Source organism: Stenella coeruleoalba (genome assembly GCF_951394435.1).
Source record: "Stenella coeruleoalba genome assembly, chromosome: 11".
Lineage (NCBI taxonomy): Eukaryota > Metazoa > Chordata > Mammalia > Artiodactyla > Delphinidae > Stenella > Stenella coeruleoalba.
Window position 1 is genome coordinate 31,955,928 of NC_137157.1, and position 16,966 is coordinate 31,972,893.

General features: G+C 36.7%; 2 protein-coding genes across 2 annotated transcripts in view; one reads left to right on the top strand and one right to left on the bottom strand.

Moving 5' to 3' along the window:
- Positions 1 to 14: 14 nt before the first annotated feature.
- Positions 15 to 12,323, bottom strand: RLIG1 (RNA 5'-phosphate and 3'-OH ligase 1). Its single transcript, XM_079936194.1, has 7 exons — positions 12,085 to 12,323; positions 8,953 to 9,070; positions 6,239 to 6,334; positions 5,341 to 5,457; positions 3,514 to 3,711; positions 2,223 to 2,392; positions 15 to 926 (listed from the first exon to the last, which is right to left on the bottom strand). Exons 1-7 carry the CDS (start codon positions 12,172 to 12,174, stop codon positions 738 to 740), a joined length of 978 nt encoding a protein of 325 aa, XP_079792320.1. The 5' UTR covers positions 12,175 to 12,323; the 3' UTR covers positions 15 to 737.
- Positions 12,324 to 12,576: 253 nt separating this feature from the next.
- LOC307193762 (uncharacterized protein C12orf50 homolog) overlaps positions 12,577 to 16,966 on the top strand; it is a 33,389-nt gene continuing 28,999 nt past the window's right edge. Inside the window, exons 1-3 of the mRNA XM_079936193.1 lie at positions 12,577 to 12,668; positions 12,888 to 13,009; positions 15,219 to 15,356. The gene's annotated coding sequence lies outside the window, so the exon portion shown is untranslated. The remainder of the gene's footprint in view (positions 12,669 to 12,887; positions 13,010 to 15,218; positions 15,357 to 16,966) is intronic.

The following is a 16,966-nucleotide window of genomic DNA, read 5'->3' on the forward strand; positions in this document are numbered from 1 at the left end:
TTTATTAACTTTATAAGTTAAAATTCCATCTGGAAGTTCCATCGGGAAATCAGGCAAGTCTCTGACCTACATGATTTCCTTCCCAATACCTTGTACCTTTACCTAAATTGGAATTTTTAGTAAATAAAATTATACGAAAATTTCAACGTATTAGAAAAGTGTATTTTTGAAGACTTTTAGGATAAGTTATATTTGTCAAATAGGCAATGATCTATGGTGAATTCCTATACATTCATAATGTTTTAAGTTTCTTAAACATTTAAAACGGGGGTTTTATATATACTTACATATTCTCAAATTATATATGTGTGTGTGTGTATATATAGATAACAATACATTATGAAGTTGAGCCATAAGTTTTCTTAAATGTCTAGCAGTATTAAATTCAGCTTAAACTATTTAATTTTTAAAGTAAACGGTCCAGAACTGTTGGTTTGTCTTTTATGCTACTACCCATGTATAATGGACTGAATCTAACCTTTGTACAAGCTGGGCAGCTTACTATTATATTTTAAATTCCAGAGGTTAAAAACTCACTTGCTGTTTCTCAATAAAATTTTGAATAGATAGATATTTGCAGGTGGGAAATTCATTTCTTCAAATGCTAGAAGACATGATGCTATATTAGACAGTGAACAATAAATAGAAACTCAGATATTTTTACCTTCTAAACATGGCAGAGTATTCAATATTGAAATATAATAACAAAGAAGCTGGTTTTTAATTGCATTTCCAGTTTATACATTGAGTATTATATCTTTGAGCCTACCAAATTTCTGATTATCTATTTTTGAAAAGTGATTAAATAAACACTTAGCATCAAAGGCATACACATAATTGTTCAGATTCATGTTGATAATAACTGGTTTTGAATTCATATAGGTATCTGGGATTGGCCAGCATAAACCAAGATGATGGCGATGGACCTGAAAAGAAAAACAAAAAAGGGCATTAGCTTTTAGCCTGTATTATCTTCATTCACTTACAAATCTTTTGAGTGCCTACTATCTCCCAGGCACTATTTAAGGCTCCATGTCATCTTACCCTTTTTTTTTTTCATAGCTGTTCTCCTGACATATTACATATTTACTTGCTTATTGTCTATCTTCCCCATTAGAATGTAAGCTTCATGAAGGCAGAGACATTGTTTTGTTGACTCTATTTCCAGCACCTGGAAACATGCCAGGAACATAATCAGGGGCTCCATAAAAATGTAATGAATAATAGAGTCTATTGCTGAGTGCAGAAGTTAGCCAGTTGAAAAATGTGGGCGGAAGGCATTCTAACCAAAAGAAATACCATGTGATAGAATCGTGTTTTTGCCCTGGTTGCATTTAGTTAAGAACATACACAGCGTGGGTGTGTTTGGGAGATGGGGGTAAAGAGTTCTGGAAGTCTGAGCTGGGGCCAGATCATGAAAAATCTTAATGTCACTGAACACTTTTACTCAGGGAAGTAGTATTCTCATTCATTTGTGAAGCATGGACAGGACAGGGATAAGACTGAAAGATAACGCTGAGGAGGGTGACAAAATAATTCAGGCATGAATCTTGTTTTAAATTAAAATCAACAGCCAACTGGTTGGTAAGAAGTACACAGATGCAAGAGATGAGACTCTTTTAGAACTGATAATTGGATATAGGAAGTGATGGAGAGAGGGGTTAAAAATGATATCTAAGTTTTTGGCTTCAGTGAATTGTTTGGAGTTGGGGTTGGTCCAAACTGGACTAGGGTCCAGTTTTGAACATTACAAACTAGAACCTATGTGAAATCAAACAGACAAGTCCAGGAGACAGAAAGGGTGCAAAGGGTAAAAGAATTCATTCTGTATATATTAACTGTCACCTTGGCACTCTTTTAACTCAACGAATTCTATAATCAGGTACCTTTGAGAAATGCTGCGTTAAACTAAGTTATTAGTACAGATGTCTTAGAGAACACTAATGTTCAACATGAATTTCCAAGAAGGCAATACATAGTATGCAGGGTTTTCCGGACATTTTCATCACTTTAATTCTGAAGCACATCTAGAAGAACCAACGCCCCACAGAATAAATACATATTGGGAAACACAACTTTATCATATAAAGATGGTGGCATGTGAGATGAAGAAATTAAATTACTGCATATCAGAATTACTGCAATTTGTAGAGCATTTTAGTGCCACTTCTACTTTAAGAACATAAAATGACATAATCCCACTAATTATTTTCTGCCATTACCTTGATTAAACAGCCATCACTGCAGTGCCACACTATTCCTTCAATTTTACCCTCTCTGCAACCTTCAAACCAGGACAACAGATCATTGTGCTTCAAAGTAGGTAGATTTCTTATTTGAAATGCTCCATGCGGTATAAGAAGATGTAACGGATGCTTCTTGCTTCCTAACCCTAAAATTGTAAAACTTTGCCATTAGCCATACAGAAGTTTCAAAAAGAATGAGGAAATTTCTCCCTCCAAATTAAAAAAAGCCTCTAAAACATTGAGGAATAAATTTACCAAAAAGTTTAATTCCTTGAACAGAGACAAGTGCCCTCACTCAAAAGTCGGCACCTTATCCCATTAAATCTAAATTCCACCTTTGTGTGCTCTATACCAGGAATTGGCAAACTATGACCTTCGACTAAACCCAGCCAGGTGCCTGTTTTTGTAAATTGTTTCAATGGAACACAGCCAACCCATTCATTTAAGTACTCTCTATGGCCTGTTTCAGAGATATGGCCCCAAAATCCTAAATATTTACTGTCTAGCCTTTTATAGAAAAGTCCACCAACTGCTGCTCTACACCATTAGCCACAATTCAACTATCATTCAGTATTTACCAAACAGCCACGCTGTATCTGATAACTTGTATAATTACTGTCTTAGATTCATTTCACCTGCCAATCAGTCTGCTTCTGATCTCTATATAGGATTTTGCTATTCCAGCTTTAATGACCTTGGGTCTGTCTTCATCCCTGGGTTAACAATACTCCATAGTGCCCTCAGGACTTGTACTCAAATCATCATGGTGTATATTCTAATGCTTGATATGCTATTCATTGCTAATTCTTTTATTTACTTTACTCCTAGCTGTTAATTAATGCTAACTAATTACCTAGCCATGAAAAGGAACCTAAGTGCCCATCAACAGATGAATGGATAAAGATATGGGGTGTGTGTACGTACACACACACACACACACACACACACACACACACACACACACACACACACACACACACACACACACACACACACACACACAGAAAATGGAATAAAACTCAGCCATAAAAACAGAATGAAATCCTGCCAATTGCAACAACATGGATAGACCTAAAGGATATTATGCTAAATGAAAGAAGAAAAGACAAATACTGTATGATTTCACTTATATATGGAATCTAAAAACCAAAACAAATAACTCAAGTTTATTAGTCATTTCTTTAGTGTGTATTTTTTTCCAGTTGAACCTAGGAAGTTTTCTTTAAAAATGACTACTGTAACTAAACAAGAAAAAGGCTTTACTCACCATATGGGTTTCCATTAATATTGGTTCCTATAAGCTCCAGTGTTTGTTCTAACAGATCTGAGAGTGGCACTGCACTAATTTCCAAAAGACCAGGATCATCAGAATGATGCCTCAGTACCAGGGCGATTTCAAATTCATAATTTACTACAGAGGAATGCCAGCAATACTGTTTGTTGTTTTTCTCCACTGGTACCCAACCTATCATTTAAAGAAAGAAGTGTTTTTTATTGCACTGTTTTTCTTTGGATTAAGACCTAAGGTAATTTTAATTTTTGTTGCAAATTCTCTGTATTTTCTGGGTGTTCTATCACACATAGGTATCACTTTTAACATCAGTGGAAATGTTAGCAGTTTTACTACTTTGTAAATCATAATCTTTTTCTTTAATCATAAGGTCTCATTCTTGATTCTGCTGAGGAATTAACCTGTTTGATTAGTCACTTCGGAGCACTCAGCATTATTTTAATAGAAAATTCACATTTTCAATAAGAATTGAGCACCATTCTAAGACACAGCACCAAAACCTTTTTTTAAATTAAGTTTTCTCTCTACCTTCTCTCCAGTTTCAGGGACGATAGACAGATGCAAGTGTTCTGCAATTTACTGTATTGTTCCAGTATTTATTGAACAATTTATTGATTCTACATTTATTGAATGTTACTGCTATTCCCTTCCTAACTACTGATGGCAGATTAGGCTTCTTTGTTGTGGAGAATTCCTTACCGAAAAAAAAAAAAAAAAAAAAGACAAACTAGGGCATAAACACTACTATGACCGTCACATCTTTGGCATTCATTATTCACCCAGATTACTATAATAACCTCTTTGCTGATCTACTATCTCCCTTGTAATTCTATTTCAAGAATTTAAATTTAGTTATGCTGTAGCTCTACTTAATAATCATCTTCAGGATAAATTTCAAACTTCTTCAGATGGAATATAAACCCCTTTAAGATCTGAGCCCATTCCACATCTCCAGCCTCTACTTTTATAGCTTCAAGTGTCATACACTCTAAACATTCCAGCCACAATAAGGTGTTATTTAAAATTTCTCAAAGACTCCATGATCTCTCCCCTTCGTGGGAGTTTGCCTAAGCTGACCTTCTCCCTTCCTTCGCCAACTAACTTCCTGGTTCTTAAGCTTCAGTTTCAATGTCCACTCTCCTTAGAAGCCTCCTCTAACCACCACAGGTTGAACTAGGAGTTCTTCCTCTTTTCTCCAATTGTACCCTGTGTATTATTTCCTTTTAGTTCTTAAATCATACTATTATTGGTAGATTCTTCCTATTGTCTAAAAGATCATCAAAGATCATCAAGGATAAAGGTTCTGATCCTCCTCACTTTTGCATTACCAGAATCAAAGAGTACTTTGCACATTATAGGTTCTTTTAATCTGGAGTCATCCTTCTACTCAGCACACTTCTGCAAAATTTTCTCATCTCCAGAAAAACTACTGTGAGACACCTATTTTCACTTCCCTTCGAGACAGTCTTCTAGGATCTTTGCAAAAAATATATACATATTGTTATCCCCAGTCTATAAAGTAAAAAGCTTAATATCCCATTTCAGATTAGAACATACCGTCATCGTGACAACACTTCAAGGCTATTCCCACACTCAATGCTTTATTAATCTTCACAGACTACAGGTAGTAAACTGTCCACCTGAGAAAAGATTCTAAACTTGAGAGGAAGTTCTTGATATGAAACATCTTTGGTATCGTTAAACTTAAATTAGACTTAGAAAATTTGTGCTATACAGATAAATACCATGAAGAACCATATTAAAATTAAGTTCTGTAATTTCCAATTGAATGTATAATAATACCAGGAATGTGTCCATTTTCATCAGGCATTGGATTCCCATTTAATTGTTCTATTTCCTTCGCTGGTATCCAGCACTCTGGAACAGGTTTGAAGTCCTCCTCAACATTCCAAAAAAATTCTAAAAGAGTTAAATAATCTTATGTGTGGCGATACTTTAAAAAAATACATATAACACTGAACAAATTCAAAGTGGGAACAGCTAATGAACCCCATAATGCCAGGTATCATATAATTAGTCTCCATTCACTACCACCACAATGTGACTACTTCTCAGGGTTAAGGTACTAACACTTTAAATTTTCAATTTTGAACCCACCACTATCTGTAACAGTAGTAACAGTCTAACTAAAGCAACCAATGTTCCAGCATGTGTGATTTATGGTAAATTTTTAATGCACTATGAATATAAATATATAAAGATTATATGTATGAATGAGTGGATATATAACAATAAATGTATGTATCTACTTATATAATATTTAGAAGTATCTACTGTAATAATTAAAAATATTAATAATCCTTTGAGATTTGTGCCTGATTTATAAAATTACCCATTTGTCTCTTAGGTAGACAAAACCAAAATGTGTCACTCATTATATATATATATATATGTGTGTGTGTATATGTATGTATACACACACACAATAATTTGTATGTTTTAATAAAATGGACATGCTACAATGAAGAGTCACAGAAGTGTTAGGAAAATATTTTGAAATATTTTTCAAGAATATGCTTTTACATATAAAGATATTCAATTGTAATTTTTTCTTTTCCCAAAGTGCTTAAATTGTAAAGAAGCATATAATATAAAGAACACCATAGCAAGAAATAAGCCAAAAATTTCAACTTAAATCATGAAAAGCTTTAAAAAAAAAGAAAAAAAAGGACCCACTAACCTTTAGAGTTTTGTTTTGAATGTAGAAAATTTTTAAACCTTTTCTCAGCTAGTTTGTTAGGTTTTCTATCTAGCCGAGCCCAAAGGTATGGCTGACCTAAAAAATAATGAAAGGAAAAAAAAAAGTTTAAGAGGCAAACAATAAAATTTATCTTGAAAGACATTTCCGTATAAAATTTTTCAATAAACGGTAGGAGTCATCTCCTCTAAGAGAAGCAACCCAGAAGACACAGGGAGATAAGCAGTATAACAGACATCCTACCTAACAGTACCTGATGTATAAGACTTAAGTCTTTGGTTAGAGAGTGATGGGGATGAGATGAAAAGCAAATGTGACTCTTTCATAAGGACATTCCACAGCCATATTTTATTAGAAACTAGCAACTGTGAGAAACCGAAGCTACCTCTATACTAAATGGAAACATAACCAGAAAATTGTATTCACACTTCCCCTGAAACCGAACTATGTGCTATGAGGGTTAATTCCCAAAAATGTGGAGTGAGGCTAAACTGTTTTGCATGGCTCTGACCCCTGGGGTCAAGGCAAGAAACATTGATTAATAGCAATGCTTTACAGTCAGGGATCTGAGAAGTTTCAGGGCGGGTGCCAGCACTCTTTATTGACAACAGTGAGGCTAATGAGTTGCACCTGGTCTCAGTGAGACTCCTGGAGGGCTGATGTTGAGGCTGGTTACTTAGCAGGAAGATACCTTCAGGGCCAGCAAAATATAAAAATCCCCAGCTGAGACTCCATTTCAGTTTCCCGGTTTCTGAGGTGTTCCCTGTCTATATCAGTGGTGGTCCCTGCTTTAAGAAAGTGTGTCCTGCCTGGATTTGTCAGGAAGGTGGGGGAGGAGTCGGGGCGGGGGACCATAGAAGCTTTCACCTGGTCTCACCAGATGCTTTGCTGTCAGAGAGTCTTTAGTTGTGACGCGCATCCTTTTAATGCCTTTGCTGCACTGCCTATCCTTTACCTGTAATGAACTGTGAATCTGCAAGCACTGTCACTCTGGGTTCTGTAAGTTCTCTTTAGCAATCCAATCTTGTTTAACTGCTACCATTATACATGATTACACATATGATGCACACTGAAGTTTCTTAATATAAGTCTAAAAAAATCTTTTAGTTTCTTCAAACATATAAATCAGAGACTTATCTTAAAAATTACTGATTAAAGTTTGGTTTAGGCACTATATATTACTCATTAGCTATACCAATAAATAATATGAAGAACCAGATTAAAACTACATTGTCATTTCTGTTGAATGGACCTTTTGTTCTTTTCACAATAAACATAAAAGAACGCACTGCACTCACACCCATTAAGATGGCTACTATCAAAAAAATAGAAAGAAACAAGTGTTGGTGAGGATATGGAGAAGCTGGAACCCTTCTGAAGTCCTGCTAGGAATGTAAATACTGCAGCTGCTACAGAAAACAGTATGACAGTTCCTCAAAAAATTTTAAAAAGAATTAGTATATGATCCAGGAGTTCCATTTTTTGATACATACCCCAAAGAATTGAAAGCAGGGACTCAGATATTTGTACACCATGTTCATAGCACCACTGTTCCCAACAGCCAACAGATGGAAGCATCCCAAGTACACACTGATGGATGAATGGTATATACACACAATTATGTAGTATATACAAACTTGTGGTATATACATACAATGAAATATTATTCATCCTTTTATAAAGGACGGAAATTCTGACATGTACTACAACATGGATGACTCTTGAGGACAATATGCTAAGTGAAATAAGCCAGCCACAAAAAGACAACTACTGTTAAGACTCCACTTATATGAGTTACCTAGAGTAGTCAAAACCCTACAGACAAAGTAGAATGGTGTCTGGAAGAAGGTGGGGATGCTGAGTTGTTTAATGGGTAGGAAGTTTCAGTCTTGCAAGATGAAAAGAGTTCTGGAGATGAATGTGTCGATAGCAGCACAACGATGAGAACGGTACACACCACTGAACTGTACACTTAAAAATGGTTAACATGGTAAATTTTATGTCATATGTATTTTATCACAATTAAACATGAAAAAAGATGCACTTCAGAAGAGATTTCCTGATATAAAGAATGTGTTCAATATGCATTTAACTGTTCTATTTCTCTTGCTGGAATTGAGAGGTAATTTCACTATCCAGAAAAAAAATCACAAAGATTATTTCTCTCTTTTCAATGCATTTTTTTCCTTAACATAGTTGACAATTTCTATTTGAGTTTAAAGTATATTAAAATGAAATAAATTAGAGACATTGCCAATAGTAATAAAAACAATGGAATCAGCACTGGGACCAGTGGAATAAGAACAAGCTTTAGGGTCAGATAAACCCTATTACCAGTTGAGCCTTCATTAATTATATGGTCTCGAACAAATTATTTACATTCTCTGAGCTTCAGTTTCCGTTTCTGTGAAATGGAGAGGCTTATTGTGCAAATTAGAGATAACACATATAAAGCATTTATCATACTGTCTGGCCCTTAATGGGTATTAAGTAAATATTAGTTATCGTTCCTTCTTCCCCCAAGAGAAAGATACAATGATATAATAAATAAGTATAATGTACCAATCGTGATTTTATTATTTTCCTATTATACTTAGGTTTCCAAGGGTTTATGAAGAGCAATGCCCCATTTCAGATATATATAGTTTAAGTGACTAAGAAAAATAAGTAATATTTGTAGTACAGTTTTATATTACCTTTGTAAGTAGTAACATAACAACATGTTCCATCCACTTTTTCTGTTGGAATTGCACTGTGTATATCTGCATCTAATGCCTTGTGACTTATAGTTTCAGTTGCCAAAACTTTAAATGGCTTAAAAAAGAGAAAGAGAAAACTGGTTTAAGATAAATAGCCTCTATACCTTCACACACACTCTTACCTGGAAGTTCTTAATTTCACTAGCTCTAAGGGATGATCACCAGTTTATCCTTCAAAATATTTCTCCTGTGAAGTTGTTACAAATCACCCACTCCCCTTTTGTGCTATCATAGCAATACATGTTTTTCCACACAGATTTGTAATCAGAGTCGACTTGAACAACACAGGTTTGAACTGCATGAGACCACTTATATGCAGATTTTTTTTTCAATAGTAAATACTGCAGTACTACACATTCAAGGTTGGTTGAATCCTGGATGCAGAGCCCTGGTTATGGAGGAAACTCGAATATGAGGGCCAACCACAAGTTATACTCGGATTTTCCACTGCTGTATGATCCAAGCCCCTAACCCTGGCATTGCTCATGGGTCAACTGTATTCACATGTTTCTTTATCCACCATAATAAGCTTGACAACAGGAACCATGTCCTATGCAGAGCTGCATCCCTAGCACAGGTGTTAAGTGTGTTCAGTCATTTACTTGACAATTATTTGCTAAATGCCTCCTATGGGTTAAGTATTGTCCTCAGCACTGGGATAGAGGTGAACAAAAAAGGACCTGCCTTTGGTGGAAGGTTCATTTTAAGGAGGGAGATGATAACAGAAACAAAATGTATATAGTACAATGTTAGCTATGATAAGTGCTGAGGAGAAAAACAAATGGGGACCCTTTCAGCTTTATCAGTAGTGAACTGTTTGCATATTTAACTTACAGTTTTTCTACTGTCAGGAAGACAAGCCAAGAGTATCAAGAATGGAGGAAAAGACATTTTCTAGGATTCCTATCAACTTTTTATCTGTAATTTATTTTCATTTATGAGAAAAGACTATGCCACTGTTTTACAGTCTAAATTATCTGAAGTAATACCTTACATAATGTGAAAAAACATTGTACAATATAAACATACTGGTGTGATAGGCTTAAGACTAAAAAATGAAGTACTGTTTCAGAGTCTGGCAAACTTAGGAAATTAGCCCCACTCTGGTACTGATTCAGTATTTTTAAGATAAAGCTAAATGGTTAGGGATTTATCAGTAACTTATAACACTGGTTCAGAGGATATCAATTTAACCTGTGGCAGTAGGACCAAGGTTTGGCCCAATAGCTCTCCGCGTGTGTGTGTGTGTTTAAATTTATCAAAGATTCTAGGGAGATGACTTTATGGAGTTCTTGATAAGGACAAATATCCCTTCCATAAGAATGAATTACCTACCACTCCATGCTACTGACATGTCCAAAGGACAGCATAAGATACCAAGGGGTACGCAAAGTTCTCCTTCTCTGTCACTTAAATCTTTAAACTCTGACTGGAAACAGAAGGCATGTGTGTATAAGAAGTAATAGCTAGTATCAACTGAGTGATCCTCTACAATTTCTTGGTAGGGGAAATCACTAGAATAAGTAAGCTGATGAAAGATTTCATAGAGAACTTCTGATTCTAAATTTTTAAAATCCTGGAAGTGATCCAGGCAGGGTGCGTAGCCTGAGCATAGAGACAGGATTGTGCTTGCTATGTTCACAGGATGAAACAGACTTTGCTAGAACAGATATGTCACTTTAAGTAGGCACCTCTGTCACAAACACACATGGCATTTTTCACTACACTGAGCTCAGGCACCTCACTGTGGGCCTAACAGGCACTTTACAACTGGGCCTGATTAATGAGAATCCTTGAATTGCAGTTAAGAATTTGAATGCTATGCTATAAACAACACTATAAGCTATACTTGACTGCAGAGGGACAAGAGAAGGGGCTTATTTTCCTGGTGGAGAGTGCTTTTACAAACTACTCGCCTCCCACCCACAACATACAAAGTTGAGGATCACAGCTAGAGCGAACCACTATTCAGGATGCCATTGTTTCGTATGAATTAAGTTTGTTAGGGCTTAAAAAATAAAATCTTGAGAACTACTGCTACAGACATTTAGTAGTAACTGCAGGGTTTTGACTAGGAAAGAATAATGATGATCATTCTCAGTGGCAAGAAAGAACAATTTAGTGCAAGAAAGGCGTAAAATATTAAGAACTATAATAGCGGTGGCAGTGAGATGTTATAAGGTAAAAAGCATCAAGGTAAATGGAAAGCTGGCATGAAATGACACCAGGGTTTATCCAGTGCCTACCATGTGTCAGGTCCTAAAAACTGGGACTAGAAATAACACAGCAGTCTTGGCCTTAAAAGTCTTTTAGCCTGGGAGACAAGAAGGCCAGTGTGAACGATGTTAACGGGACGTGGAGGTGGAGTCAAATGCACCCAACAGATAAGTGGTGATTTTGCTATCAAGGACTTTACTATGTATTAAAGAGTTATCCTGATACAGGACCATTCACCAGTATTTATTAAGGGCCCTCTCCATGTGTAAAACACGTTGCTGCGAGAATAGAAAACCTTGAGATAGAAACACCAAAATTAGAATCAAGTAGTTAATTACTGATAACAATACACGAGGTCTGATCTTTAGTGACCTATTTAGGTTAGTTGTCAACACTGTCATCGGTTCCCAGGTTTGAACAGGTGAAGCAAGTCTTCTAAAATCTCCACTTTGACACCACACTCGTGAAAAGTAGGAAAGCTTGTTTTGCGGTGACTATACGACTACTTAAGGGACTTTCCTCAAAAGGTGGTAACCCAAGAAGAAAGGAACATTATTTAAGATGCGGGTTTTCAATTTCCATGCGATGGCAAGTTTGAATCGCCGGATCAGAAAAATTCTCCCGCAGATTCCCTCCCTTGCAACTAAGAAGGTACAAGAACCTGGAGCTCGGGGCGTAGAAGACCCGTACCCTAGACCGCCCCAGCGAAACCTGCAAACCGCCCCCGCCCCCGCCCCCAGTCTACAGGGCGGCTCCACCGCGCCTGGGAGCCCTCTCCGAATTCAAACGCAGCCCGCGCCGCGGGGAGCAGCCCACCCGTGGCCGCCCCGCGGGCCCCGCGCTCCTCGGTACCTGATGCTCCCTTTTGGTGGAAGGCTCCTCTTTCACCTCCGTCACAAACACACACGGCATTTTCCGCTGCACCGAGCCCAGGCGCCTCATGGTGGGTCCACAGGCAGTGCGAGTGGAAAGCGCGCTTACGAACAGCGCCGGGTCCGTACCAGGACAACATCCACAGCAGTCAGCCGAGTTACTCAAGCCACGCACGTTCCGCGCGCTGGCCCAACGGCCGCGCTCCCGCGTCCCCCGGCACCGAGGGGGGCCGGGACGCACGCCCGGAAGCGGCCTCCTGGCCGCGGAGCCTTCTGGAAGTTGTAGTGCGGAAACAAAAGGTACCTCCGTGTGTGCTCTCGCGAGCGTCCCTCAGGGTTGTGATGACATTGAAAACACAAAGATCCGTTTCTGGTGTGTGTGTATTAGTAGCCGATGATATTTATGAAAATTAAATGTATGAAGTGATAAGTAATGAGTGATTTTAGGTGGCGATTTAACACCATTTTGATGAAACCGATTTGCCTGTTCCCTTTAATATGTTCCTGGGAGAAGCACTGTAGAAGCTTAGAAATATCCGGAGACATCTCAAGGCGAAATGAAAAGTAATTCCCCTGGAAAAATGTTAGAAAACGCTACAATTAAAACATCTAGGACCCTCCCAAAAAAGAAAAATTACCGTTTGTATTACGCCTCATTGTGCGGCATAATATGGTCATAATTGGTTCTGGTGTCTTTTCCAGAGTGAATGCAAAGTGTAGCCTTAGACCAATCCAAAACCACACGAATACCAACATTCAGCTTTCAATCTCCATCTTTCATAGGAACCTCATTTACCTTAGTTAAGTATGAGCTCCAACAGAGTCCGAATGGCTTGAGTACTTGTCGTCAATCACCTGCAGAGGTAAAAACAGCTTTGACTTATTGCTCAAAAGAACTTTGGAGGGTAAGTAATGACAGTCAATGACTGAATAAAAATTAATAAATATTCAATATTTAGTAATAGTAGCCTTTCTATCTCATTGAAGCTAGTAGTCCGTAGTAGGAGAGTTTTGATTACTGCCATCTTTTATGTGTCTGGACAATGCCCAGGTCTCATTCCTATAATTGTCTTATCTGCAGGTATCAGACTGCCCAGCAGTTTCCCGATTTAGCCCTCATGAAATTAAACGACTATATCTCACTTGGAGTTTTCCATGTATAAGGAAATTCCCAAAGAATAAAATAATCCTCCGAAAAATTCACTGGTTTTTGATTGCTGGATTCAGAGGGGAGGGATGGAAGAGATTTGCTGTATAAAAGTATTTACTTTCTCTTCTGCTGTCTTTGATTTTCTCATAGGAAAAATAAATTAAATAAATAAATAAGGGAGTTGGGGGCGAAAACACCTGATGTGAGATCCTGGGACCAGAAACGTCTTAGCATTTTGTAGTCAAAAACCAGTGACTTTGTTCCTCCAGAAGAATCCTAAAAAGCAGCTTGTTTCATTGGTCTCAAGGAGACAACAATTAAATAACCGTCACAACTCTCAACTGTCATTTCCCAAACTGCCACAGTCTTTTAGTTCCAACATTCTATCATTTCTGAGAAAAGATCATCTTGCAAAACATTCCACTTGCTGTTTGAAAGTAGCAGCAAAGCTAACCATTTTTTAGGAAGCACTCTATTTCTAGAAATAGAGTGATTTCATCAGTGCCTGGAGCAAAGCTTCTGGCTTCTGGCAGAAACAGGGGAGTCCAACACAGGGGACAGCCACAGAACCCATTTACAGTTACAATCTGGACTCCTACTTTCTCTGATGGGTAGCAGCCAACCCCTTTGCCCAATTCTCATAAGTCTGAAGAGTCAGCAAGGAGTGACTACCAGCCCCAGTACTTAAAGTGGTGTTAACACAAACTGGAAGAAAGCCTTTTTTCTCTCATGTGTTAGTGTTCTGACATGAACCCAAAATGAAAGATTCAGTGCAGAGTGTACTCTGGCCAACACAAAAACACAGAATTTTCAGGCCTACCATGAACTGTCCAGGCAAATTTCTCATAACTCTTCTTTACTCATTACAGGGAGAAAAAATCATCCTGGATATAGTCATAGCTTTCCCTGAAAAACTAGAATGAATTTCACAACAGGAAAGGAGTGAAGAGAATAAGGAAAAGGTGTGTGTGGCGGGGGAGAGGAAGGGTAGAAAGAAAGGAAAGGAAAAGAGAGTTGGAAAAAAAGAAGAAATTAGGGTTCCAGGCATTCTAGACACTACCAAAATGCACAGATCTATTTACAATGGCAAAAAAAAAAAAAAAATTCCCTTCTGGGTTTGATGTGTTTTTGCTGTTTCTAATGGAACATAATTGTTCAAAACTAACTTCAAGAGGTAAAAGCATTTCTTCAGGCTTTCCCCTGTGTAAAACATGGGTTCTCACAATGGCTTTAATCATGATGTTAATGTAATCATGCAACAATGGTGTTTGGTAACAGTATTTGAAAATAGTCCAATGCAGCTAAAAGTTCATAGGTGGAGAGGAAGTTTATCTGGAGGCAAAGACCACTTAAAGCTATTTCTTAGGGGTGTTTCTCCCAGTAACCTATGTGCTTAAGATGGGTACATTGTTATTCTAGAGTTAGAAGGTAGGGCAAAACAAAAGTTGAGATATTAGATTTTCTATATATCATTGCTATTATTTCCAAGGTTTTAGTCAAGTCTTTATTCTCTACTTGATTTACTTCTAATGCACAGTTCTTTTTATTATTTTCTTTTATTTACAGTTATAGGTGAATAACTCTTTTCTAAATTTTAGCTTATTTCCTAGATTTTTATCCTAAAGCAGTGTATTCAAAAAGTTCATACCAACTTAGTCTTTTTTACTTAACCAAAATGAAAATCTATATGTCTTGATCTTTTAAATTTACAATTAAAAGTACATTGCAATTTAAAAATATATTTTGACCTACTGTAATTTGTCTTCTCTATGGCATTTTCTAAGTTACCTTCTATGGATATTTTTATTAATTTCTGCTAGGTTCTAGTTCTTTTAGTAAAGATACTAAGATGAAGACCTCAGTAACTACTGATTGAAATGTCTCATTCTGGGAATCAGAGTACTTCATTTTGCTTTCAACAAATTCTCAAAATTTGCAAGCATTCTGGAATCTTTCTGCTATAGGAAGAAGCTATTCCCCTTTTAATGATGGATGAAGAGTGAATGGAATATAGCTACAAGATGAATAAGTAGTCCAATTTATTTTCAGGCATCTATTAAATATCACAATCTGAATGATTTTTTTCAAATCAGTGGATAGCGGTGAGTACATAATTAAATAATTTTACTTTTATCTTGAAATATAGATTAGTATATTTACCTATTTAAAATTTTTAGTTTTGTTTCCAAATCATGTATAGAAATAAGAGTTTAGAAAATATTTACTTGTGAAATACTTAATACTTCTTAATTATGAAAGTATGAGCTAGTTTGTTCCAATTTCAATCAGAGCATTGAAGGATAAAACATACTATTTTATTTTTATTAGCTTTTTCTGGTCAATATACTAGAATTGAGTAAGAGAAATTACTGTACAGTATTCACTAAGGTAACCTAGCCTACAGTTAGATGTGAGGTCATTTATGATGAGCAAATAATGGATTAGGTAACAGTGAGCAAAATTCTGGAAGTTTGAGTTTGTGTGCTTACTAGCAACCACTTTCAACATTTCTGCCAAGCTAGAGAAGGTATCTTCTAATTTAAATTTATTTAAGAATTATCTATTGTGTAATATACTGTCAACAGGAGATCAGTTTTAAAAATACTGATAGCCTGAAAGAGTGTGGAAGAGAAATTATTTTTCCCCGTACACACTCATAGTTCTTATATTTGCATTCCTGCAATTTTTATATTAAAAAACATAGGATTAGTAGCAAGAGAGTTGAAAATGGCAGAAGTTGGGAATGACTGCTATTTCTTTTTTAATTCCATATGCATAAAGGTAAATATTGTACAATTTACAGTACTTCACATGCTTAAGCTTTTTAGTAGAATGAAGGAAGATATGGCAATAATTTGCATTGCTGAATCAAAATTTACTATTTTCCCACAAAATACTTTATGTATTTAAAATCTGAAGTAAATCCTTATCGTGTAGTTTTTTTTTTTTTTTTTTTTGCGGTACGCGGGCCTCTCACCGTTGTGGCCTCTCCCGCTGCGGAGCACAGGCTCCGGACGCGCAGGCTCAGTGGCCACGGCTCACGGGCCCAGCCGCTCCGTGGCATGTGGGATCCTCCCAGACCGGGGCACAAACCCGTGTCCCCTGCATCGGCAGGCGGACTCTCAACCACTGCGCCACCAGGGAAGCCCCTTATCATGTATTTTTGATATATTGAATTTCTCTGATAAAATCTGGGATAACTTAAAATTGTTTGAAACTACCCTTCTATATGCCAGTTATATGCCCCTGGCTTTTTAGTCCTCAGTGTGGCACTTTTGCCTATATTATGGCTCCTTGAAACATCAAATTCCTAATATTGAAACATTATATGATACATCGTACTGTTTTGGTTAATGTGATTCCAGTCATATAAATTCGAATAGTTAAATTCAGGTCACTATCAAACAGTTAAATAAATCTAATTTACCCCCTATTTTGAAATTTATTAACGAAATTACTGAATTTTCCCCTGTCAAAGTAACAGCAAATAATATCATGGAAAAAGGAAAAGAAAGTAATACAAACAAATTGGCCAAACATGAATCGAAGTTTATAAAGTTAAAATGGGAAAAAATATTTAATCTAAGTGATTAGGATTAATGGATCTCAATGAAACCAAATAAAAAATGTAGAAATTCAGAGTTTGGAGCTTCATGTTCATATCAGAATGAACCCAGTGAAAGACATGCTGTTGTCTGTTTTAAAGCATTTC

What these genes read in the sequence shown, in the direction of transcription:
- RLIG1 (XM_079936194.1), bottom strand. Translation starts at nt 12,174, where the DNA reads ATGAGGCGCCTGGGCTCGGTGCAGCGGAAAATGCCGTGTGTGTTTGTG. An exon ending in CCACCAAAAGGGAGCATCAG is followed by an intron (nt 9,071 to 12,084) that starts GTACCGAGGAGC and finishes CTCTTTTTTAAG; the next exon opens with CCATTTAAAGTTTTGGCAAC. An exon ending in GTGATGGCTGTTTAATCAAG is followed by an intron (nt 927 to 2,222) that starts GTAATGGCAGAA and finishes TTTTCTTTTCAG; the next exon opens with GTCCATCGCCATCATCTTGG.